Source organism: Cnephaeus nilssonii (genome assembly GCF_951640355.1).
Source record: "Cnephaeus nilssonii genome assembly, chromosome: 7".
NCBI lineage: Eukaryota > Metazoa > Chordata > Mammalia > Chiroptera > Vespertilionidae > Cnephaeus > Cnephaeus nilssonii.
In genome coordinates, this window is record NC_137078.1 from 24580709 (window position 1) to 24605948 (window position 25240).

The 25240-nt window shown below is 49.4% G+C and overlaps 1 protein-coding gene across 5 annotated transcripts in view; it reads right to left on the reverse strand.

Moving 5' to 3' along the window:
• Positions 1-1369: 1369 nt before the first annotated feature.
• Positions 1370-25240, reverse strand: part of ATXN1 (ataxin 1) — a 403794-nt gene continuing 379923 nt past the window's right edge. For all 5 annotated transcript variants that reach the window (XM_079777084.1, XM_079777083.1, XM_079777085.1 and 2 more), the window contains 2 exons: positions 14158-16222; positions 1370-2221 (listed from right to left, as the gene is read on the reverse strand). In XM_079777084.1, the coding sequence (XP_079633210.1) occupies positions 1688-2221; positions 14158-16062 (2439 nt within the window). In that variant the 5' untranslated portion in view covers positions 16063-16222 and the 3' untranslated portion in view covers positions 1370-1687. The remainder of the gene's footprint in view (positions 2222-14157; positions 16223-25240) is intronic.

Genomic DNA, 25240 nt, shown 5'->3' on the forward strand with positions numbered 1-25240 from the left:
AAGACCTGGTTTTTGTGACAGATGTGGTAGAAAGACCAAAATAAATTTTGAAAGGAACATAACTTTATAAAATGGCCTAGAGTTTAGGCAGGTTAGAAAGAAATTCTGCTACATTTATTTATGCTCGTTCAAGTCCCCCAAACCTTTCCCACAATGTTATTGGATAAAAACTGCAGGAATATCACACAAATTATGAACTCAAGATGTGCAAATCGCAAGGTTCTTTAAAAGTTCGTCGTAAAAAGAAAAACACTGGACAAAAATGAGTATTCTTTTTTCCATCCCTTTTCTCTCGGTTTCTCTGCCAGCTCTGCATATGCCTTTAATCCCTTCTCAAACATCAGAGTGAAAGTGCCTTCCCGCCAGGCTGCACTGGGTGGTCATTCATTGTCACATAACTGGTTCATGATTCACATTCATCCTTTTAAACCACATTGAAACTGTCAATATCTTGACGTGAGAAACTCTGCAGAGCTGAAATGCAGTTACAGTGTCGAAAAAAGATAGCAACTTAGTTGTTTTTTTTTCTGTTTTTTTTTTCTTCCCACAGACTTTAAAGTGAGATACAGTACTTGTTGAATGCTAGACCAAGATGCTTGGTAATAAAGTGTGAACAGCATTTTAAGTGCTTAGAGATAGCAATATATATGCTCATCTTCAAAATCCAATTCCTCACGTCACACTGGAATCTGAAAAAAAGTGGCACCCGAGTTGTCCATAGTCATGAACTATAAACAGTACTAGAGTTAAAAGACAAAAGATTTGCAAACCCAAGGTGAAGAGCTGCCTCAACTCTCTGCAGGGCAGCTCCACCTGCCTCTTGGGAGGAAGTCAACGCGACCACCTGATTGGTGTTCCTAACACTGCACAGAACCAGAGTGGGCGGGGCGTTCACGCTCCACCCCGCCGGCCGCCCCGCACCCTCAGGGAGCCCCGCAGCCAGGGCGGCCCTGCCCACCAGACACCCCAAGACGGCACTGGACTAGCGAAGCAGACACGAAATCCCACGTGTGGCAGTTGCTCTTAAAAAAAAAAAAAATCAGTGCAGTCAGGCCCCATAGGGGGAAATACATATCTATATGATTAAAAGTTGCTTTTATTGTAAAATATGTTGGAGGGGGGGGAAAAATGTTCTTTTACAGGGTTAGCTTTCCATCCTCTCTGGGATGCCCTGAGGCTGGGTTCCTGATATTTCTTTTGTACGTGAGACCTCCTGAGGACGTGTCTCTGGAGCTCCAACCCCGTGCCGAGAGCGTGAGGCAGGGGGAGGCAGAGAGAAGAAGACCCTCGCTTAGGCTGTGGCACCCCAGCTGCCCCCCTCCCCCCCAACGCTCACGCACACACACACCCCTGCAACCCCCTTCCCGCGAACTTCCTCCCGAAGCCAGCAGCAGCCAGCGCCCAGCGGATGCTCCCGCGCAGCTGGGGAAGGCAGCCCCGGGCTCAAGCCACATGCATTCCCACCAGGCGCCTGGCCTCGCCGGCCCTCGTGGCCCCCGCTCGCCCACGGACAGACACGCGTGGAAAAAAGCATATGCACCGTCTCCTGCGCAACGCCAGCTGTAACTCTAATGACAAGGTCATAACAGAAACCTAAAGGAAGAGGATACCATGTAAATACTGTGTTATTGAGCCTACAGTACAGTAATCTGGATACAAATGATCAGGGAGGGCCGGATTCCTGCTCCTACTTGCCCACGTTAGACCGGCCCTCGATGCAAATCTTAACCTCCTGAGGGATCAGCGAAGGCCTGGGAAGAGTCAAAGGCGGCTCGTCTTCCGACCTCTCCAGTTTGCGGGTCTCCGGCGCCGACCACCTCCTCTTCCTCGTGGTTGCGGGCTTGCTGGGTTCCATCTTGGTGAGCACGGGCGCTGCAGGCAATCCTGCCTTTTCTGGAAACTTCAGTTCGCCGTTCTCGGAGAGCAGCGTCGGGGCGCTTCCCGGATGGATGCCGTTCTCCTGCTCCGCGTACCGGGGCCTGCTGCCCGCGAGGGCGTCGGCCTTGGCGTGCTTCAGCAGGGCGCTGGCCGGGTCCCCGGGCTGGCCCTTTTTCACAGAGCCGTTCTTCAGGTTCTTGAGGGTCAGCGAGATGCAGACGTCCCCGACGGAGAGTTTGGAACACGGCAAATCAAAGAGCTGGCTGGTTCGCTCCGGGCAGCAGGACGACCAGCCCTGTCCGAACACAAAAAAAGGGTACTCGACCAACACCTCCACGCTGACCTGTGAAACGGTGAGAGACAGAGAGGGGAGACGGAAAGGAAGTTAAGTGGAAACGTCTTGTTCGGGTTTTAGTTCACAACACGCACAGTGCAGAAGCTGAATGGGACAGAATAAGGCAGTTCCGCAAATCTCCTCCACTGACACACACGAATGAGGCTCTTCATTTTCTGCTCTATGTGTACTTACCATATGCAGATGTTGGGCAGAGGCCAGTGCAAAAGTCCCTTCGGCACTCAAAATGCCATTTTACTGAGCATCAGCTCTAGGCCTGGTCTCTGTGAAAACAAGTCAGTCGACCCCCAAGGATGAAAGAACATCTGAGTGTTCAGCACCGAGCTAGGCGCCGGCCTTGTGCTTGATCAGCTCACTGGACAAGGCTCTTCTCATGTGTGATGGGGCTGATGTGGGTCGGAGTGAGACTGTGTGCGCTCCACGAGGTAGGCACTGTGTGTTAATCACCGTATCTCTGGCTCCTAAAAGGGTACCTGGCACATAGTTGAGGCTTCCTGTTTATTGGATAAATGAATATGTACCCCAGGAATCTAGGGGAAGCTGAATCAGCAAGGGTTAGAGTCAGCGGGGAGGGCTTTCAACCAGGACCTGAACGGCCGGCAGAGTCGGGGGAGGTTTGAGGGGAGAACATTGCTGGGAGAGGGTCAATGTGATATAAACATCTCAAGTACTTGGTTCATCTGCAACAAGCATGCCAAACTCTCGGCCGGCAGGACGCATGCCTATTACTGTAGTGTGTGAGCATGAGCCCATATAAATGTGAATATCATCTGGGGGAAACTGCATAGTTCTGGGATATTTTAAAAATGTAAAGAAAGCTAACATTTTTTGAGTACCTACTATCTGTTGAACATTAGAGTACAAACTTTACAAAAAGCCTTTTGTTTAATGCTAACAATATGCTAGTGAAAAAAGCATTGTTGTTCTAATTTAAAAAATAGGGAACTATAATTATAGTCTCAGAAAGATTAAATCAGTTGCCTAATGTCACAGCTGTGAAATGGATGGAATTGGGATTTAATCCAGTCTCTATGGCCTCCCAACCCATTTTATTTTTTCTGTGCTCCCGATCTCTGCCTCTATGAACAGAGATATAATACACTAAGAGAGATGAACTTGACATTCCTACTATCCCCAACAGTGGGAATGTCACTTGAAATAAACAGGATCCCAATGGCAGGAGCTCATGGTTTGTTTCATGGTACAGAAAATTGTGAAATAGTGTTGGCCTTACACCTACTCATACAATTCTAGTCTCCCCATGTAAATGTGTGATGAGGCTGCTATTCAATTACAGAACTACATTTATATCTCACACACATATATTTTCATATACATATGAACAATCATATCAGTTATAGTATCAGATGGGGATAACCACTGAGTTCCAAGTGGGAGGGCCACCCTGGAGCTGGCTCCATAAATCCTGCCCCAAACCTCTTAGAGCCATTAACATCACAAACTGAGCAGAGGAACCAATCCTTCTTCAAGTGGGGATTTTTTAACAGTATTTCCAAGTCATAAAAACAAAGTTCTCAAGTATAAATATCTCTGAAGAATCTACCAGACTCACTGTTTGCTTATCCCTGCCTCACAGCTGTCAGAGGTCATGTGACATTCATAATACTGGAAGCCCTATTTGCAAACATATTGGCCTTTTTGGTTTTGCATGTTCCTGGATGATCCCCTGATTCGGGCAGTCTGTCTCCTTGCCGACAGAAAGCCTAATACCTACCAGTTGACAGTTTTCTTGGTGTATGAGCCATACTGTACACACTCCTCAGAGCAGCCAATATTCCATGTTCTGAAAACAATGTCTACTGCATATTCATAGATAAGTCTACCTGAGACTTTCACATGTTACCCAGTATCTACAGACTCACTAAGAAGAAATGTTTTCAAGGCCTTTATAACAAGTAATACTACTGATTATTCCAAAGGCTGTGATGTAGATGCATATGCTTCCAATTATATACTCCATAATGTTTTGGGGCATTTGAAAGCCCTTCATTACTCCCTCATCTCAACACTCCCAAGGCAGGTCTTAGAATTAAATACCATGAGGTCGCCTGTAGCTTGAACAGCCTACCTAACAATTCATGAAAGAAAAGTGATGAAGAAGAGAATATTTAAGATATGCACTAAACAGAGCTGATGATAATGGAATTCATTTTAACTTGGGTAGGTTTGGGAAAATATATTCCACCACTTCAAAGGCTTGTCTTTGGTCCCTTCCTCCTAAGTTCTGGCTTTGCCTCCTCCCAAAGGAGCTCTGACATCCTGGAAAAGATGCCACACACACATCCTCAGGCGAGTCTACACAAACTCGGAGTGAAAGATTATTCAGATAATGTGATTGTTGTAAACAGTGGACTGGGTAGCTCATGCTAAATGCTATTTTTTCTCCTCACTGATTATTCATCCTCAGACATTTTCCTCCTGAATTATCTAGAAAATGTACTTTTTTGGGGTCTGCATATATGTCAACTAAAATAAGTTTTTTCCCTTTGGTGAAAGTTAACTCTCATTGTACATATCTCAGATAAGCATACTACTAGTAAAGTATTCATAACCAATCTGTGTATTTCATAATTAGGTTTATCAGAAGGACATAAACATTCCTCAAGGTTAACTGATCATTAACAGTTAATGAAGAAATCATACGGAGGGATTTTTTCAGTAAGAGTATATGTAGTTAGGTCTGTCTGTTTGAAATTCCCTTGGAGAGGACTTATCTACCTCAAAACATGCTCTCAGTGCTGATGGCTACTTTGTTGGACATGAAACAGACTTGGTGAGATTTCGTTGACATGATGTTACTTTAAACTGGAACAATGAGCTCTGAGTTCCTTGAATTTGAGACCCAAGCAGGTCTCCCCTATGGTGCTGAGAGCTTCCAATGTTGTTGATCAAGTGTTCCCACTCCAGGTTTTGCAGTTGTAATAAAGTTCAGTAACTACACTGCGTACCTGCTAAATGTGAGGGACTGCAGAAGAGAACCTATTGTTTAAGACCTAGCTCTTGCTTCAGTGGGGAGACAGAACATGCATGCAAAACAAGTAACTTCACAAGGCACACCTGGATACTGGCCACCATGTTATCGCATGATGTCCACGTGGGTACCTGGTGGTTTATCAGAAGGACATAGACATTCCTCAAGGTTAACTGATCATTAACAGTTAATGAAGAAATCATACGGAGGGATGATTGCAAATGCAATGTGTCCAAAACAGACCCCCTGCCCACTGGCACCTCTTATGCTCTTCTCATTTCCATGAATGGCACTTCCATTATTCCAGTCATTCAAGGCCTGGAGTCACTTTTGACTCAGCTCTTTCATACTACACTCATCAAATCACAAAGCAAATCCTGTCTGTCCTCTCTTCCAAATTTACCTAGAATGAGACCACGTCTCACTGCCTCTACTGCCGCTGTCCTGGCCAAGCCAGCTCCCTCTCACTGGGAGAACAAGCACCATGCACAAGCCGTGGTCTGCATGCCCCCTCTGCACTGCACCACCGTGACCTGTCTCCTGCTGGTCCTTTACCTGCACCTGCACCTCTGCGTCTGTGTCCACATTAATCCCTGCAGTTGGAATCCCGTCTGCCCTGTGCACTGTCGCCTTGCGTTGCCCTTCTCAGGGCTTCGCTGACCACCCTGCTTGAAATAATAATATCCCATCCCTAGCTTTCCTGCCCTCTCTACCCTGCTTTATTTTTCCCCCATAGCACTATCATTTGATGCATTATTTTTTTACTCGTGCTATTTGTTTCATCTCTTGCCCCAAACTCCCACAAGACTATATGCTCCACAAAGGTGGAGATATTGTCCGTTTTGCTCATCTTTCTATGCCCAGAGTCTAGGATGCTTTCTGGCCTGTAATAGGTGCATGCCTTGCAGTGTTTTCACAGATGGGAGGCAAACATGAAACTAGGTAATCAGCTTTGTACTGAGCATGCCCAATGCAGCACCCATCAGCACTGACTGCGTGCTTGGAGGTAGATGAGGCTCCCCCTAAGGGAATTTCAAGAAGACAGACATGATCATATATACTTCGATGGAAAAATCCCTCCGTGTGACTTCATTAACTGTCAATGAATAACTAGTTCCGTGTTTGCCTTTTATTTGCAAAAACACTGCAACGGCACAACTGGCCAACAGAGGTCAATGTTTAGACGCTGAAGGCGCTGGCTGTCCTTGCTTCTTTTCAGCAAGGACTAAATTGGGCGACCAGTCCTCTCCAGGGAGAGGGCAGTGCCTTCCTGGGGGCTGGCTCACCACTAACAGGCAGCTTTCTGGGCTGAGCCTTAGCGGCCTCCCTCAGCGCTTCCCTGTCAGACGCTGAGTTCATCATGACCTCACAGAATCAAACTTTGGTTCTTTTCTCTCCACTCTTGAGGATCCTCTTTGTTATTTCAGCTGTGCTAATAACCATTCATTTTATGACCTTGTGGGGGTTCAAACGGTCTCTGCTTAAACCCCAATGAACACACATTCCTGAGGGCAGCACCATATAAAAACCAAAGCACATTACATAACTCCTGGCAGCTCCACACAGTCCATCCTTTTCATCCATAAATGTATCTTTTTCCGAATACGTTAGGCAGTCGTAGGATAAGATGTGAGCGTGAATAGCCTCCGTCCTTATGTCTGCTGGAAGCCCCACTGCCTCTCATCTCTGGATGCCTGGAAGCTAGGACTTCTCTTTTAGGGGCAGATCACCTTTCCCCCTCCTCCCTTCTCCCCGCCTCCTCCTGCTGCCGCAGGCACCCCGTGTGCTCACTCCTGCTCCCAAGAGAAGTCTGCCTTCCCTCCCTCCCTCCAGCCCCCTAAACCAACCCTCTAAACCCATCACCTCCACCTTCTATTCAAATGGAGGAACCAGGACAAGCAAGCGACACAGCTGGGCCGATAATAATTTATTCAATATCACAGTCCTGGTCCGGCTAATGACTGGATTTTATGATCATTCTTTGCTCTTCTGTGTGTAAGTTCAATACAATTCCTTTAACGGCTCCGTCAATAACTATTGTATTTAAACACTGTATGCATAAACACATATTTATGCTGTTGGACTATTTCGATCTTAGATGGGTGCTGCCTATATACACACATATGTGCATAGCACCAAAAACAAGATATAAAGAACATAAAACGTCTGCCGCTTAAATTTGCCTCCTATTTCCTTAACAGGAGTCCCTGTTTTCACAAATGTGAAGGGCATCTGACAAAACATTTTGCTTGGTTCTCTCCCAAATGTACCGACTCCGCCTGGTCCTGGAGCCACGGCCGCTCAGGAGCGGGTTTCAGTGGGTGTCCGCGTCCGGTGCAGTTATTAATTTGGGAGTTCCTGACTTTGTCTGCAAGTGACATTCTTTTTTTTTTAATATATATATATATATTTTTTATTGATTTCAGAGAGGAAGGGAGAGGGAGGGAGAGAGAGATAGAAACATCAATGATGAGAATCATTGATCGGCTGCCTCCTGCACGCCCCACACTAGGGATCGAGCCCGCAACCCGGGCATGTGCCCTGACCGGGAATCGAACCGTGACCTTCTAGCTCATAGGTCAATGCTCAACCACTGAGCCACGCCGGCTGGGCTGCAAGTGACATTCTTGATCCTGCTTTCCCTGAAGAGAAAAGCCAGCCTGCTTTCCTCGAAGGCCAGTTTGCGTGACTACATCCTCAACATCAAGAACCTCAGAAAACCCTCGAACAAGGACTAAAGGGCTCAGCAAGAGACCCACTTACATCGATGTTGAAAAATTATTAATGAAAACAGTCCTGCGTCTTCAGCCGAGTGGAGGACGTCTGTGAGTGTTGTTTCTGATATTTAATCAGGGTGTGCAGGCCTGACAGTCCGCGGCGGGTGTTTCAGGCGTGCTCGGTGAACCCCATGCTGGTGCTGAGGGGCCTCCAAACACGAATCCCAAGCCACAGCTGGGTGCTTCCCGCACATCGTCGCACGGCTCCCAGGGCCCCCACTGCCGGGAGGCCCGTGGGACCTGATCAGCAAGACACCCGGGCAGCTCTCGACACACAGATTCCACCCCACTGGCTCTCCTTTCTTGGGGCTTAAAAAAGCTTGTCTTGGTCCTGGCCGGGTGGTTCGGTCGGTTGGAGAATCATCCCGTACACCAAAGGGTTGCAGGTTTGATCCCCAGTTGTGGTGCCTACAGGAAGGAGGCAACCAATTCATCTCTCTCTCTCTCTCTCTCTCTCTCTCTCTCTCTCTCTCTCAAAATCAATGGGAACACATCCTCTGGTGAAGATTAAAAAAAAAAAGTGTGGCATAAAGAACAACAACTTTATTCAGTGCTTAAAAAAAATGAGCTACCAAAGCCACAGAAAGACATGGCGGAACCATAAATGAATCTTGCCAAGTGAAAGAGGACCGTCTGAAAAGGCTACATTCTGTCTGCGTCCAGCTACATGACACTCTGGGAAAGGCAGAACTAGAGAGAGGTAAAAATCAGGGGAGCCAGGGCCTTGGGGTGGGGGTGGTAGTATAAGTAGGCAGTGCATAAAGGGCTTTTAGGGTGGCGAAACCATTTTGTATGATACCCTAACGCATGGCTACAGTATCATACAAAATACATTACACATTTGTCAAAGCCCACAGAATGTACAGCACAAAGAATGAAACCTAATGTGAACTATGGACTTTAGTTAATGACAACATATCAATACTGGCTCATCAACTCGAACAAATATGCTACACAAATGCAAGATTTCATTAATAGGGGAAACCGTCTGGGAACTCTGTGTACTTTCTGCTCAATTTTTTTGTGTAAACCTAGAACTAACTACTCTTAACAATTAGAGCTTATATTTTAAAAAGCTACAAACAAACGTGAGATCACCTAGTTAGGGGGCTTACATCCATCTGCCTTGGGAGGGGCACACACACAGCAGCCACGTGGCGTGCCGCGGTTTCCCTGCTGGAGCCGTTCCCGCGTCAGAACCCAGAGGAGGATGGCCACCAGGACCTGGGCCACGCCTGGCTCTGGGCTGCGAACACAGGGCAGCCACTATCGCTCTCTGGTTCATTAAGACTCACTCCCAGCAGGCTCCGCATGTGAAACGCTGGCCCGCTGGCTTGCCTTGGCTGCCGAGGGGCCATACCCGCTTATGTGCTGCTTGCATGAGGGCTTCGGCTATTTTTAGGCAGCAGCTAATCCATTAACTGCATAATGCTACCACGGATGACTCACAGAACACAGCAGTCAAATTAAACAATAGTGGGATGAACGAAAAGCCATCGGTAAACGTGCAGTAAGCACATCGTTATAACTTGCTGTCTGAGGGAACCAGCACACACACAGACACACCAGGACAGTTGGGAGAAGGAAGTGGCACTGAATATTAAGCAGTCGCCGAGGCGGTAAAGGGAAGCAGTCACCCCAGGAGGATCCGGGAAGCGACAGACAGTCCCACTAACATAAGGGGCTCGGCAGTTAGGAGAGAAGCAGTCCAAGAAAAGTCTCACCCCAGAGCACTTCACAAGTGAGATCTACTCCACGTCTTCTGACAAAGTATGTGTGCTTTCCAGAAAAGTTGAGGCCTGGGGAGCATGAGGCAGAGGGGTAGGAGGCTGCTCACATACAGAACACTGTTTACCAGATGGAAACTGAAGGACCCCACCCCCTGACCCTAGGTGGGGCCACCCTGGGTGGGACTCTCCTAGCGGGCATGCTGCGGGAGAGGCCCATGAGCCCCGGTCACCGCCTGGGTCCTCCTACTGATGTGGAGGGCTGGACCATGCATCCATCCCTCCCGTCCAGTGCACACTCAGGAAAGCACGGATGTACACACCCACACGTAGAAGTAGCTGTATGCGTGCTCCCGGGCCCGTCATGGGAACATGCCACAGGAACACAGGCAGGGTAAACATAGCTCATGGGGAAAGTTCGGCCTTCTTTCTGGGCTTTTCTAAACTGTCTCTCCTTCCATAAACCCTGTTTAGAGCACAGAGCCTTTTCTTTTTCGGAAGCTAACCATTTCCCTTCTCAGGGCCATAGTCACGTTAAGTGAAGCAAAGAAGGGACACTAACATTGCTGAGGGCCTACTACGTGCTACACAGTGTGCTGGTTCCTTTGAATGCATTTTCTTTAATTCTTACATTATTCCTACTACGTAACCAAGAATGGAAGGCTTGGGTAGAATTTGCACAATAAATTACTTGTGCATTTTTATGTAAATATTTGCACAAGGCCCCGGCGCTACCGAGTGGTGGGGGACAGATCAGACTGAGGTCTTTTTGGCTCCAGATCCCACATCCTCCTTCCAGCCAACCTGCTTCTCACCCAGGCAGGTGATGCTCCACACCCTATTGCCTGGGATCCTTTCTGGGACTCGCCACAGACTTACGGACTCAAACTTGGAGAATATTAGGTGGATTACATTTGGGAGTGAAGCTCTGAGAGAAGTGATTCTACTATTCCTTGGGGCTCTGGACCAGAATCACCAGGGCTGAGGGGGCAGCTGGATGGAAGCAGCGACCCTCCCAGCAGGGGTGGAGGGAGTGTGCTACCTGCCCTTCACCGGAAGAGGACTAAGACTGGCCACTAAGAGTGGCCAAAAGAAGCTTCCTGTGGAGCCTAGAGTAGTAAGGGCTAACACCTGGGGTGGGGCACCAGAGTGCACAGAAATGCCCTGTTGCATAGGACCAGCCCCAGGGATGGGGACGAAAACGGGAAAGTATTTTTCTCCTACACTGCCTCATCTGGTGCTTCAACTGGAAACAACATTGGAGCCATCTGTGAATAACAATAAGAAGAAGATCAGCTCCTTAAAAATAATTACCAAAATAAAGCCCCTCTGTTTCACACAGGCTGGCTGTAGTTCCCCTCCATCTATGGTCTACGGTGGGTCCTGAGCCTGAGGCCAGCGGAGGTGCCCTTTATGGCCCCTGGCTCTGGTGTTGATGCCTGATGCCAGCCAATTTCCTAAGGGCGGTTCTGCGAGGCAGGAAGGAAAGCCAAGGATTACAGAACAAGGAGGCCCAGGTATCACCAGGTGTAAGGGGTCCTCTACCTGTTTTGAGATGAGAAAAATGGCAGCTCTGAGAGGTAAAACAGCTGGTCTGGCAGCTGACTGGCACCCGGACTCCCGGCTTTCTCTGCGCCACACGGCCTTCTCGGGATCCTGCTTAGGTTTTATAAGGTCACGCCCCCCGGAGGCCCTCCAACCAGGTAGGATTTATCCCTGGGGCCATAAATCCACCTACTAGAGAAAAACCAGCCTTGCTCCTTCAACTTCCCCAATCAAATCTGTGATTTTGCTAATTAAGTAAACAATTTGCACATTTCTAATCTCCCTGTAGGTGCAAGGGTTAGTGATTCCAGCCAGCAGGGAAGACATGGGCTGACGTTCAGGCTGGGGAGAGAGCTCCCAGGGACACCGGTCACCGAGGGAAGCACCCCGTCCTGGGCACATAAATGAAATCTGGACTTGAGTTCCCTCTGACTTTCCAGGTCTCTGCTCTGTCACGGAGGCAGACACTGCTGGGGGAGTATTTTCACGGTGATGACGTCAGCCTGTTTCTGATAGGCTCCCGGGAGAGTGACAAATCACTGGCTGTGTTGGGGCCCTCCACTTGTTTCCACAACAGCTCTCTCGCAGGTCTTTGCAGAAGCCCTTCCCAGCATGCAGCCCGACCACACAGGGGCCCTCCTGACAGACCTGCGAACAGGCTGTGACAAATACTCCACCTTCTAATTTGCACCTTGGCTGTCAGCAGAGAGACTAGTGGTCTGGCTACGGGAAGGTAATGAGACTTGGCCTGGAAGCCAATTTCTCTATCATTTAGGCGTTCATTCTGCAAAGTATCAAGCAGGGAATACACAGAGAGATGCTTGCTTCCTCTCTAAGACCTGCCAGGTCCATTTGAAACCTAAAGAGGCCGTGAACGCTGGTGTGAGAGGCTGCCAGGGCCTCGGGGATGCGGCCCACGGCTAGAGCTGCTCTTTCTTCTCAAGTTGAAAGAGATGCTGGTAAGGAAGCAGGGGTGTTTAAAAAATCACACCTCTTTCCGTTCCTACTTCTGTGCACACCAACGCTTTAAGGATTAAAAAAAAAAAGTACCATGAAAAACATATTTACTTTTCATTCTTGTTCATTTTCCATGCTTCACCTGGGGGCTGTCAAAAAGACAGCTTTGCGAAAGAGAATTCCTTTTTCCTACGAGGACCCACCCCAATCCATGTAGGAAGGTCGGAGTGAGCAGCAACTACAGATGGGTAGTGAGTTCTACATAATGATGCCATTTTAAAAAATCTGGATTTTTGCTCTTTCTTTGAATCAGAACTTTGAGAAATCTTCTGTGGGTCTTACCAAAGAGTCTAAGCCTACAGTGACATCTCACCATAAAAAAGAAAAGTATTTGGGGCTAAAAGCTCTTGGCAAGGCAGGTCCCGGCTGTTGTGCAAGATCCCACATCCGGTCATTCAAAAGGAGTTCCGGAAAACACTTTGGAAAATTGGCCTCCCTCCACTTCACTCGATCTTTTAAAAATACACTTAAAACAATTCAAACCATTAACTAGTTTGTCCTTTTTTGTTTGTTTTATTTTCTGTCAAGGTCCCAACTATCAGCTAAGCCTTGACCCTTTTCCAACTCACACCTGAAGGAGGCACTGTCACATCCGAGAGTTTCAAAGTCCCCAATGGAAACATCCCCAGAGAGTGGGTTCTACAGCCAGGGGAGTCCCCATGGGGGCCTACTCTGTTTGACTCAATCCGCCTGGGCAGTGATGGTGCTGTTTGCTATAAGGGGCTGTAGCATAAATGCATCCAAGAGGTTTAAGAGCCTGGAAAAGGGTAGACTGAAGGAGCCCAGGGAAATTATAAGAGAGTTGATCCAAGTTCTAGTTTTTAACATGCGTCAGCTTGGCTGCACATGACTCTTGGGGTTCCTATTCACCCCAAGCCCAGCAGAGCACCTGGGACAGCCCTGACTTCTCGGATTGTATGAACCCTGCCTTTTATTTTCTGTGTTCTGGTGCTCTGACATCTGGGGGCCTTGCTGACTCTGGAGGGATTGCCCCTCTGGGGTTAGCTGATTCCTAGAGATAGCAATCCACTCTGCTGGGCGCATACCCTTCATATGCGAACCACCCAGCCACTTCCTCTACAAGGCTCAGACTCCTGGCCACTGCCCAGCTGCCCACAGCAGGTACCAGACAACTAGGGGAAGAGCCGACTATAAAATTATTCAAACCAGCCCATCCTACACCTACTCATCCTCTCACCCACTCCTCCCCACAGAAACCACAATAAGGGTTGCTGCCCCCTTTCTCCTCTCTCCCTCTGCCTCCTGACGGAGCCTGGTGCTTCCCGCGATGCCCCGCATGGCACGTCCCCTCTTGGGATCTGGGATATAAGAAACTATGTTTTCAATGGCCATTGTCTCATCTCTTGGCCTTGCCACGCCTGACCAACAATAAAACCTGCATCTTACAACACGGATGTTGGTGTGAGATACGGTGGGTGACTCTGGGCATCTAATATCCTTACCTGACCATCCGTGTCCCTTCCTGATGGGGAAAAAGGGGCAGACGGGCCTCTAGAAGGGCCTTTCCCAGCCTTTCTCAGTCAGGTTCCCACCTGAACCCCAGAACAAAAGCATCACTTGAGTGATGCTTTCCTGAAACCGTCCTGAGGTTGGGACCTGAGTAGCCTCACTCCAGGGACAGAGAAGTTAGGTCACCGCAAACGGCAGCTGTCTTGGGAACACCGGGGCTAATTCTCTTAGGGAACCTTCTTAGAGAAGACGCAGCGTCTGAAGTCTGCGCATAAATGAAGCCTTTCCTTCTCCCCAGAGCACGGCCGAGTCTGCGCCCCGGAAGACGTTCATTCCGCCAGGGAGTGAGGGAGGTGTGTGGTGGGTGTCCCCGCCTGGGACCGGGGTGAACGTTACCTGTGCCCGGTGCTCCCCGACGGCGAACTGGATCACGGCGGTGCCCGGGCTGTGGCTGTCCTCGATCCTCTCCACGGTGCTGGAGTCGATCTTCAGGTCGTTGCTGATCTCTGCGCTCTGGATGAAGTCCTCCGTTTTCAGGTCCTCCACCTTCTTCAGCTCCCCGTTGGCCAGCTGGATGATGGAGCCTTTCATGAAGTAGGGGGGCAGCGTCGGGGGCACGGCGGCCGGGGACGCCAGGGACTGCACCACGGGCAGGTGGATCTGGGCCTGCACCATGGCCGGGTAGGCGGCCTGGGTGACCAGGGCCTCTGGGCTGAAGTTCTCGCTCTTGGGGAGGGCGGTGGAGACGAACGTGTGAGGCACTGCTGCAAACTGGGGCGACGACGTGGCGATTGCAGAGGCAGCTCCCGACCCCTCCACGTCAGCACTGCCCACCGGGATGAGCAGGGGCTGGGTGCCGGGGATGACCAGGTGCTGGGGCAGGCCGCCGGCGTAGGTGATGGCCTGCTGCTGGCTGCTCAGGTAGCCGATGACAGGCGGCTGAGTCCCTGCGTAGAAGGCCGCGGCTGGCAGTCCGACGGGGAGCGGCTCCGAAGCGCTGTGCGTGGTCTGAATGACCGTGTGGGGTGACAGCGTGGCGACGGTGGCGGCCTTCACGCCTTCGGGGCCCAGAGCCTGTTGGGGTGAGAGCGCGTAGGGACGGTGTCCCGGCTTCCCTAAATGCAGGCCACTTTTGTCGTTGAGGGTGGAGGGGGAGGCCTCGCGGTGCGTGACCTGCTGCACTTCCAGGTCGGAGACGGGGGTGTTGCTGTTGGGCAGGACCATCACAGAGGCCCGGACCCCCGAGGAGTCCCGATTACCGTAGTCGGAGGGGCTGGGGTGCACAACCACGTGCCTGGACTCGTAGGGGTGAGGCGCTGACTTGTTGCCGGCCTTCACCAGGCCCAGGTCGGCCGAGGCGGGGGCCCCGTACCGCCGGCCCTTCTCCATCTCCCCGTTGAGGATCTCCTTGGCCTGCATGGCCTGCTGCAGCCTGCTGCTCTCGGCTTTCTTGGTGGCCTCCCGAGGAAGGAAGTGGCTGCCGGAGTCGGTGTATTGCACTACGACCTGGGGGGAGGGCCCCAGGGTGATGGTGTGAGGGATCATCGTCTGGTGGGGGTGGAGGTGGACGGGGATGGCCGGCGGGGAGGCCGTGCGCCCGGCGTTCTGCGGGGAGCTGGCGATGTGGACGTACTGGTTCTGCTGGGTGGGTGGTGGGGACCCTGGTGCCATGAGCCCCGGAGTCCTGCCCAAGTGCTGCTGCTGCTGCTGCTGCTCAGCCTTGTGTCCTGAGGCGTGGCTCAGCCCGCCCATGCTGGCCAGCAGAGTGGAATAGGCCTCCAGCTGGGAGCGCTGGGACGGAGTGGAGACGCCCCCGGCGGAGGCCACCGCACTGGTGGCGGGGCTGGCCGTCGGGGAGACCAGCTGGGAGGGGATGAACCCTGCGTAGGGCCCGCTGTACTGGGAGGACCCAATAAACTGGAAGGTGTGCGGCAGGTGCGCGTACTGCACGGGCGACACCGGGGTCCCTGACTGCGGGGGAGGGTACACCGTGGGCAGCGTGGCGGTCGCCGGGACAGACCGGGGCGCGCTGGGCGGGGAGTAGTCCAGACCCGTGGGCAGCGCTTTGTGTAAACCTATTCCCTGTTGTAAACCAAGCTCCACCGAGGTCCCCGCCGGGCCATGCCTCCCGCCCCCGTGACCTCGGCCGCCAAGGGAGCCCGGGAGCCACGCCACGCCCTCCGCCCGGTGGTTGTCGCTGGGCAGGACGGCGGCCTTCTCCTCCGAAGGCCGGCTGGTGGCTGGGATCTCGCGCTTCTTGGGAGGCAGGCATTCGTTGCTCCGCTCTTGGTTGGATTTCATTTTTCGCCGTCCCCCCTCCACGGTGACTGCTTCACTGTGTGGCGGGCTCTGGTTTTAGTCTGATAAACGGAAAGTCACATTTGATTTCTGTAGGGGATCCAGGCTCTTCATGAGGAATCATCTCCCCGTGGGCGCAGTCCGCCAGCAGCAGCTCTGGAATCTGGGAAAAGGAAGAGGGAAAGGCAGAGGAAGGGAAGGAGGGAAAAGAAATCAAGACATCAGCACCGGAAAAGGACGTCCTCCCAAGACTAAGACTAGGCTTTGGCTTCAGTGCGAATTCTGAAAACATGATTCTAGCCCCGGCACTGAAACAGTTAAAACAGTGGCCTCAGTGGACAGCCTATCAGGAAGATGATTAAGACATGGAGCAAGTCAAAACCTTAAAGCAGAGACCTTTTTATGAAGTTAACTCCCCTAAGGCACGTTTCTCAATACTTCTCTCCTTTTTTTCTTATTAGAAGGTAGACTATGTGTTTCTTAAGTTTTCTTTTCAGAAATGCTGGTCCCATGCCTCACCTCTTCTTTACTTCATTGGAAAATCAAATGAAACTCACAGGGAGGATGGCATCAGTGAACGTCCCCTGGGCCCCGCCCTCCGAGCCAGGCCCTGGGGAGGGGCAGGTTAGGCGTGAGAGCCTCAACGGACTTTGCATGTTATCTCTGAATCCACATCTATTGGAGCCACTACTCTAAGATGCCACCTGACTCTGGGTCCATCCTAACTTTACAACAATTCTTTTTACAGGAATTCCCAGCACAGCCACCCATATGATAACAGAAACCAAAAGAAAACTGAGACAGTTAAAAATGAATATGGTTACAGATTTTTAAAAAATACGATAATCATGCAGGTGTACTGAAGGCTTCTTTAGTGATGGTTACACACTTGCTTCATCCCTGACTCTTCCCAAGTGGCCTTTGAATTTCCTTTTACACTCCCCTCCCCTATTCTCCTTGGAGACAGCCAGCCTACCATTAACCCTGGAGGTGAAACTTCTTTCAGACCAATCAGAACCTGTGTGTTTACACTTGAACATACAAACAGTGAACCTGGAGCCATTTCTTAGACACCTATCTCAGTCTCCCAGTGAACACTGAATTCCGAGTCACCATGACTGTGGGCAAAGAGATGGCCACCTGGCAGGAGGCAAAACATCAATGGAAGCTACTGGAACCAGGCTGACAAGTGCCAGATGTGTGCGCCCCCTACAGGCAGCAGCTGCAGACACGCACAATGTCACCATGCTATGACCTTGGGAAGCTGTGAGGTCCCGCTGTGGGAATCACGTGCCCCGGGGTTACAGGGGTCCTCCTACCCAGACACTCTTTTCTACGCTCTGAATTAAAAAAAAACCACACACACACACACACACACACACACACACACACACACACACATACACACACACAATACGGCAGCAGCTGTCAGCCTCTGATCCTTTTCTATCTGAAGCAATCGCCATATCCCTTTTTAAAAAATCTTTTCATATCCCTATTATTACACACTTTTCTCCGACACCCCTCTGCTCCACTCCCAACACCAGCTTATTCCACATCTCTTACACAGTTTACACTCCCCACCCTGGTCTGCAATTTTACTTTACTTTACCAATGATTTAACGGTCCTTTTTGGTTTTGCTTGAATATCACTAACAAACATCATGATAAAAGTACAAATGGCACGAGACCAAGTCCCCCAACCGCAATGACTATGATCAGTTTATGTTGAAGGCAGAGGTTTAGGAATTTGGTGTCTCAACATCAAAGAGCATTTCAATTATAAGAGAGGTTCTCATATGACGAGAGGCACTTTAAAGACCAGGACAGAAACAAAAATAAAAAGACCTAAAATATTAATGCTGAAGAAATATCTGTGCCGAAAGAGTAATGTCAATTATTTACTCTCCCGACCTGCAGCCTTTTAAAGTCCCAGGTAACTGTGTTCTGCGTAGCCTTCTCTTAGAGTGAGCTACATAATTTACACCCGGTACTCGTAAATCGATGAAATGACAGTGCTATTTTCAAAACAATGACAGAATAAAATTAAACTACAATGCATCAAAAACAGTTGTTCCTTTTGGCTGCTTAAAAAGCACCGATAATGATCTTTCATCTACAGATTTCAAGAGTCACCCATGAGCATGGGAACTGTATGAGCTCTCATATTCCCATACCAACTAGCAAAGTTATAGAAGATAGATCTACTCAAAGCCCACCATTCCATACGCCCCCTGCTGGCTCTAAAGGAGCACTGATCCAACAAGGCCCCACAAGATTTCACTAAGGATGTTCATGCAAGTAGTATGTCAGAATCTGAAATGAGAACATTTGCATATAGTAGGTCCAGCCAGTAAGGTTAATTAGCCCAAGACAGCTTCAGGGAAGAAAAAGCAGCAGCAGAAAAATCCTTTCAAAGCCAAGCAAAATGTCAAACACATTCAGAAATATGTCCATTAGCAATGCAAATGTAAAATTGCCCATACAACTGAATGCACAATATACAAAACTAGAAAACCCCTTTGAAGGTACTTTTTAAAGAACCCAGTTTGAAGAAGAATGCTGACTTGGTTCTCAGGAGTGCCCTGGCTTCTTCACATTGCTTATTTAGAGCTGGTCTTCTGCTAATGGACCACTAAGACTTGGCCTTGACAAACTCATGTATTTTCTTTTAAAAAGTTATCCACTGATAAACATCTTTTCCTGATAATAATGATAATAATAATAATGATAATAATAAAACCAAGAATATAAAGATAAAGACTGAACTGGAGCAAAAAGGGCCAGACTGATAAAAATTCAACCCATCCTCTTCCCACATTTGGAAGGACCATGCCTGCTATTACCAGTGCAGCTTGGAGGAGAGGAGGATCTAATTCTGGGGCTGTGCCTCTTCCCTGTGCTCCATCATCTCTCTGTAGCGTCAGTATCTCCTATCAGGGAGAAGCACTGTGAGCACAGGGATTGTGTCTTGCTCTTTCATATATATTTTTTACTGATTTCAGAGAGGAAGGGAGAAGGAGAGAGAGAAACATCAATGATGAGGGAGAATCATTGATTGGATGCCTCCTGCATGCCCCCTACTGGGGATCGGGCCTGCAGCCTGGACATGTGCCCTGACCAGAATTGAATCCTAGACCCTTCAGTCCACAGGTGGACACTCTGTCCACAGAGCCAAACCTGCTAGGGCTGTGTCTTGCTCTTTGAAGTGAACCACCAGAGGGCGCCAGAGTATGCCACCATGTCCATGTCTCTGGTACATTGGGTGACTATTCAATGGATAGAAAAGAAGGAAGAGGTCAATGATGAAGGTAGGAAAGTACAGTAGGAAAAGGAAGGGAGAGAGTAAGGGATAATAAAGAAGAGAAGAAAAAAGGAGAGTGGGATTTCTGTTTTTAGGGTCTGTTTCCAGCTCCAGACAGACAAATGGCCTCAGTGTCCCCAATTGCCTCCGCAGGGCTGAAACCCAATGACTCAGCTGGGCCCCGAGGAGTTCGCCTCCGGACGTTCCCGCCACAACAGAAAGCTTTCTTTGAAACATGGAGCCACACACGAGTCCATAAACACGAAGTTACAAAAGAATCACGAATGCAGATCATACTGTTCAAACACCAGGAAGGCTAAAATGGAAGAGGGGGTTCATAGATGAATTGAGACAGATTTATTTAGGGTTTACTACATACACTTTACCTGGTAATCACTATTCTGAATACACTCATCTCCAGCATCTCTATATCTACAGTTACATCTATCTCTCGATCAGTTTTTTAAAATCTAGCTCAGTGGCCTAAGGCCTTACCATTCCAAGGGTGGCCCTCAGACCAGCAACACCAGCACCCCAGCAGCTTTAGAAATGTAGAACCTCAGGCCCCACCCAGGCCTCCTGATTCAGAATCTGTAATTTAACACGATCCCCCGATGATTCACAGGCACAGCAAGGTTTCAGAAACTCAGTATAAGAATAAGTGTTCTGCTCAGAAGCTCCCAAGCATAGTAAACCTCTCTAGCCTCTTTCCCCTGGAGCAGGCGCTGGGAACCCCACCAGGGCTGCACTTAAACAGAACTGATGGCGTTAGCAGATAAGCGGCTAACATGGAGGTAAGACGCAGCTGTTTCCTTTGGTGTCTCCTAGACCAAGACGGTTCTAAATAACAGACATCCCTTTTCTTCTGTCTTCAAGAAGTATAGAAAAACACACTTTAAAAGGGCTATTATCATACATTTTGTACAGGACTCGATCCTCTCCAGGAAGAAAAACAAACTTTAACAAAGAAAGCCACACATATCTCGGCTATAATACAAAACGGTTTCCCCCATGACCATGGATTGAGACTGTTTCAGAAATGATAAAAAAACCAAGATGCCTCTGTACCGAGAGATATGGGAACGTATCCCCACTGACCCCCAGTCCTATAAACAACAATCACGCACTCTGAATGGAAGATGCTCCTAAAACTGGACACACACAGTCCTAAAAATGCATTCCGAGGTCATAGCAATGGACGGGGCTGCTCGCCTAGCACACCTAGCCCTGAGAGTGTGAACCCCATGCCTTTCTGGCATATGTGTCTATGCAGAACAGAGACACGATTACAGTTTTAAAGAGGAAGGAACGCAGACTGCCGAGCTTGTGTCTGTTCTGGAAAAACCATCTGACCATTTAGGAGACAGAACACCGGGGCCTGCTAGGAGAGGTCACTAGGACGTGGCGAGAATTCTCTAATTCCGGGCATGCCCATCTCCTTTCTGTTTCATTTTATTGCTGAGCTGGAAGAAGGCACTTCATTAAAATATTAAATATTAAAAACAGGCCCAACCCTGACATCCTTGGGGTTTCTCAGATGGAGAAAGGTGGGGTGGATGAAAGCATAATTAGATACCTTCACGGTTGCTGAACAGCATGTCCCAAAGGAAGTGGATCACACATTCATTCATCATTTGCTTTGCCTCTGATGTGTACAGTGGACCTTAATTTTTCAATGTCAGCATGGAGCCAATGGTATGCCAGGACTCTATTTTTAGGTCTATTCTGTTCAACATTTTATTAGTGCTTTGGCTATCATATTCAGAGGTAACAGAAGGCTGGAAGGGAAGCTTAATGTATTATTGCAATTAATATTCAAATATTAACTCAGAACCTGGAAGTGATGGCGCAAAACCAAGAAATTTAAGATTAATGAGAGTAAATGTAAATACCTGCCCGTGGTTTCAACAGCTCAATTAGTTTAGGAGCAGAGTTGGAGAGAACGGCTGGCTTGAGAATGGTTCAAATGAAAGAGCCTGGGGATTTTCTGTTGGACCATACGTTCAATGCGAACCAACAGTTTGGTGTGGTGCCTAATAACTTGGAGTAATTATAAGCTTCATTAAAAAAGAAACCCACAAGCAGCGTTCAGAATAAGGGAATAAATACTGTAACAGTACATGGCATCGGCAAAGTCACAGTGAGAGTACCCAGGCAAGGGGACACTGGCCCAAAACTTATTTATATGCTGGTTGTAAGTCTGTGCCCTTCAGCCACATCTCTTCCTTTCTCCCACTCCCAACCCCTGCCCCTGGTAACCACCATTCTACCCTGTTTTTACAAGTTCAGTTGTTTTAGATTCCATGTCTAAGTGATATCATACATTACTTGTCCTTCTCTGATTTATCTCACTTGGCATAATGCCCAATTTTCCATTGTTTTAAGCTACCAAATTTGAGGTAATTGGTTACGGCAGTCCTAGGAAACACAAATAGCTTCCATATATTGATCATCTACTATATGCCAGTAAGTCTATTTATTTATTTTTCCTCATCCAAGCATATATTCCCATTGACTTTTAGAGAGAGAGAAAGGGAGAGAAAGAGAGAGGGAGGACAGAAGAGAGGGAGGGAGACAGACAGACATGGATGTGAAAGGGAAACATCGATTGGGTGCCTCCCATACGTGCCCCGACCGGAGATCAAACCCATAACCTAGTTATGTTCCCTGACAGGGAATCAAACCTGCCATCTTTATGGTGTACGGGACGATGCTTCAACCAACCGAGCCACCTGGCCAGGGTGCCAATAACTCTATTTATAAACATCTCATTTACTCCTCACAACAAACTCATGAGGTTTATATTCTTACCTCCAGTTTGCAGATGGGGACCCTGAGGCTTGGCCAAGACCTGGCAGTCGGAGGGAGGACAGAGTTGGGTGTCTTGTCCTATCCAACCAGGGCACAGAGGCACTGGGACGCACTGTGGTGATGGCAGCGTCAGAGCACAGGTATAAATGGGGCAGGATGCTAAGGGTCAGAGGGGCTGACGATGTCCAGGGAACCCGCACCACACCAGCACTAACCCTGGACTGAAGCTGGTGTGCATCCCGTGTTACAGGCTGGGCTGGCTGAGGGAGAAAGATCAGAATCTTTTGACTTCACTGCCAAGTGAGCCGGGATCCCCAGCAGCCCCAGCCCCAAGCTCAATGCCACCCGCCCAACTGTGATCCAGGTCACGGTAGAGCAGAGACCACAGAGAACAACCTGCATGGTCAGACATGGAGAACTGTGGACATTAACATGCTGTCTACACAAACGCTCTCCCTCTGGCATCACAAAAAACAAGTTCAAGGGTGCACGCAGGGGCAGCAGCAATGAATACCACACAGGGCTTTCTTTCTTTTTTTATAAAAAAATATATTTTTATTGATTTCAGAGAGGAAGGGAGAAGGAGAGAGACGGAAATGATGAGAGGAAACCATCGATCGGCTGCCTCCTGCACGCCCCCCACTGGATCAAGCCCTGAAACCTGGGCATGTGTCCTGACCGGGAAGTGACCTCTTGGCTCACAGGTCGATACTCAACCACTGAGCCATGCCGGCCAGACGGGGGCTTTCTTTTGAGGCAGGGCCCTGCTGGGGAGGCGGGATTTCAGTGGGAAGGGCAGGAGAAAACAGACCGCACTCTATGTTGTTAGCACCATAAATAATACTTTTTTCAGTATTCATTTCAGGCAATGAATACAACAACTAAACTTAATGCAATGGTTAAAAAATGTAGATCCATCTGAATGAACACAGTCCCATTTGGGTGCTCCCGACTCCACGTGGCTCTGAGTCCAGTGCGCCAAACGGACTTGGCCTCACTGCAGGTCGAAGGCCCTCAGGGAGGCGCTGGGGGGGATCCTGCAGGCGCACAGCTGTGCTGGCGTTGTCTGTCTGTCTACTGAACTCCTCCACCTGGCATAGAACCTCACTGCTGTCTCCCTCACCCTCAATGGGCTCCGTTATTGGCTGCTGTCAGCCCAAGGGGGCAGCTCTCCTGAAGCCTTGGGTGGAGCTGCTCTTGGATTCTCGGCCTCTGCCATTACCTTTCCCAGTCAACACGATGACGGGGACACTGGGCGTGTTGTGAGCGGGTTTTGCCACCCGTGGAAGCACAAGGATATCTGTCATGCAGGCGGGGTCCACTGCATGGGGACATGGCACATGTCTGTGTGCATGGGACAGGCGTGCAGGTGGGGTGATAAGGAGGAGGGAGGAGGGTCGAGGCCTGCAGCAGGGCCGGGCTATCCCGGGAATCTGGCCGCCCGTGGGGAATGTCGCAGCCACGTCTGAGTAGCCAGTGTCCCCTGGCAGCCTGCCTGAGCTGGAATTCCTGGAAAGGCTCAAGACGGAAAAATCATCACTCGGAGGGATAACCATGTGACTGAAACCGGTCCCAAATGAACTGTCCAACAGAGGCTGAGTTTGAGGTTTTCAGAAAAGCGGGAAATGCCTTTCTGTCCAGACCTTCCCTAGTTCGATACAAGAGCAAAGACCTCTCTGCTTGAAAGTGGCAGGTGAGCTGGACCAGTACCCGGGACGCCCACCTGTTTATCCTCCACGCCCCCAGCCAGGCCCAGTTCCAAGCACTCATGCGCCGTGTGCAGTGTCCCCACCCCTCAGCACAGTGACTGGTCTCAGGCAGAGGCAGTTGGCCCCACTGGTCTCCCCCGTCTGGCTGGCACAACCAGGGGCAGAGAACTGGCCATACTCACAGTTAGGATTGAAAAGGTGGGGAGGACAGGGATCTGTCCTTCTTAACTTTCAAAGTAATGTCCTTAGTACTCAAGTGATTTTTAGCATTCACTACAGAATTCAGCAAGCATTCACATCCATTGGCATATTTGAAATACGAAGATAAAACATTAATATTATCATCAATCCTGACAGGAAGGTAACATATTATTATTACTATTATTACTAACTGGAGGCCCAGTGCATGAATTCGTGCACCCGTGGGGTCCCTCAGCCTGGCCTGCGGGATCAGGCTGAAACCGGCTCTCCGACATCTCCTCAGGGGTCCAGGATTGCGAAAAGGTGCAGGCCAGGCTGAGGGACCCCACCAATGCACGATTGGGGCCAAGGAGGGACGCCGAAGGTTGGCCAGCCAGGGAGGGGCTGCAGGAGAGCTCCAGGGCATGTCCAGCCTGTCTATCTCAGTCCTGATCGGCAGGACCCCAGTAGTAAGCTAACCTACCAGCCGGAGCATCTGTCCCCTGGTGGTCAGTGCACATCATAGCGACTGGTCAACTGGTTGACTGTCTTCCCCCTGGTGGTCAGTGCATGCCATAGCAAGTGGTTGAGCAGCCTTAGCATATCATGGCCATATTATGCTTTGATTGGTTGAACGGCCGACCGGGCAACTAGCATATTAGGCTTTTATTACATAGGATAAGAAGGAGGCCACAGAAAGTAGCAGAAAGAATAGGCTGTGGAGTAGGTGGAGTCCAGGTTGAAAACCTGGTTTTACCCCTAACTGCATATGTAATTTTTTAAAAATATATTTTACTGATTTTTTACAGAGAGGAAGAGAGAGGGATAGAGAGTTAGAAACATCGATGATAGAGAAACCTCAACCAGCTGCCTCTTGCACACCCCCTACTGGGGATGTGCCCGCAACCAAGGTACATGCCCTTGACCGGAATCGAACCTGGGACCTTTCAGTCCGCAGGCCGACGCTCTATCCACTGAGCCAAACCGGTTTCGGCTGCATATGTAATTTTTAATGTAATTTTTATTTGACTCAAAATTGAACATGCACCCCATATAGGGAGGCAAGTGTTTCAACAGTGTGTAATCTTTGCCTATAAAGTGGGGAGGAATCAATCGGCATGGTGCCGATGCAGTGCACACACTCGGTAGATGGCAGTGATCACAACCACAACTCAGC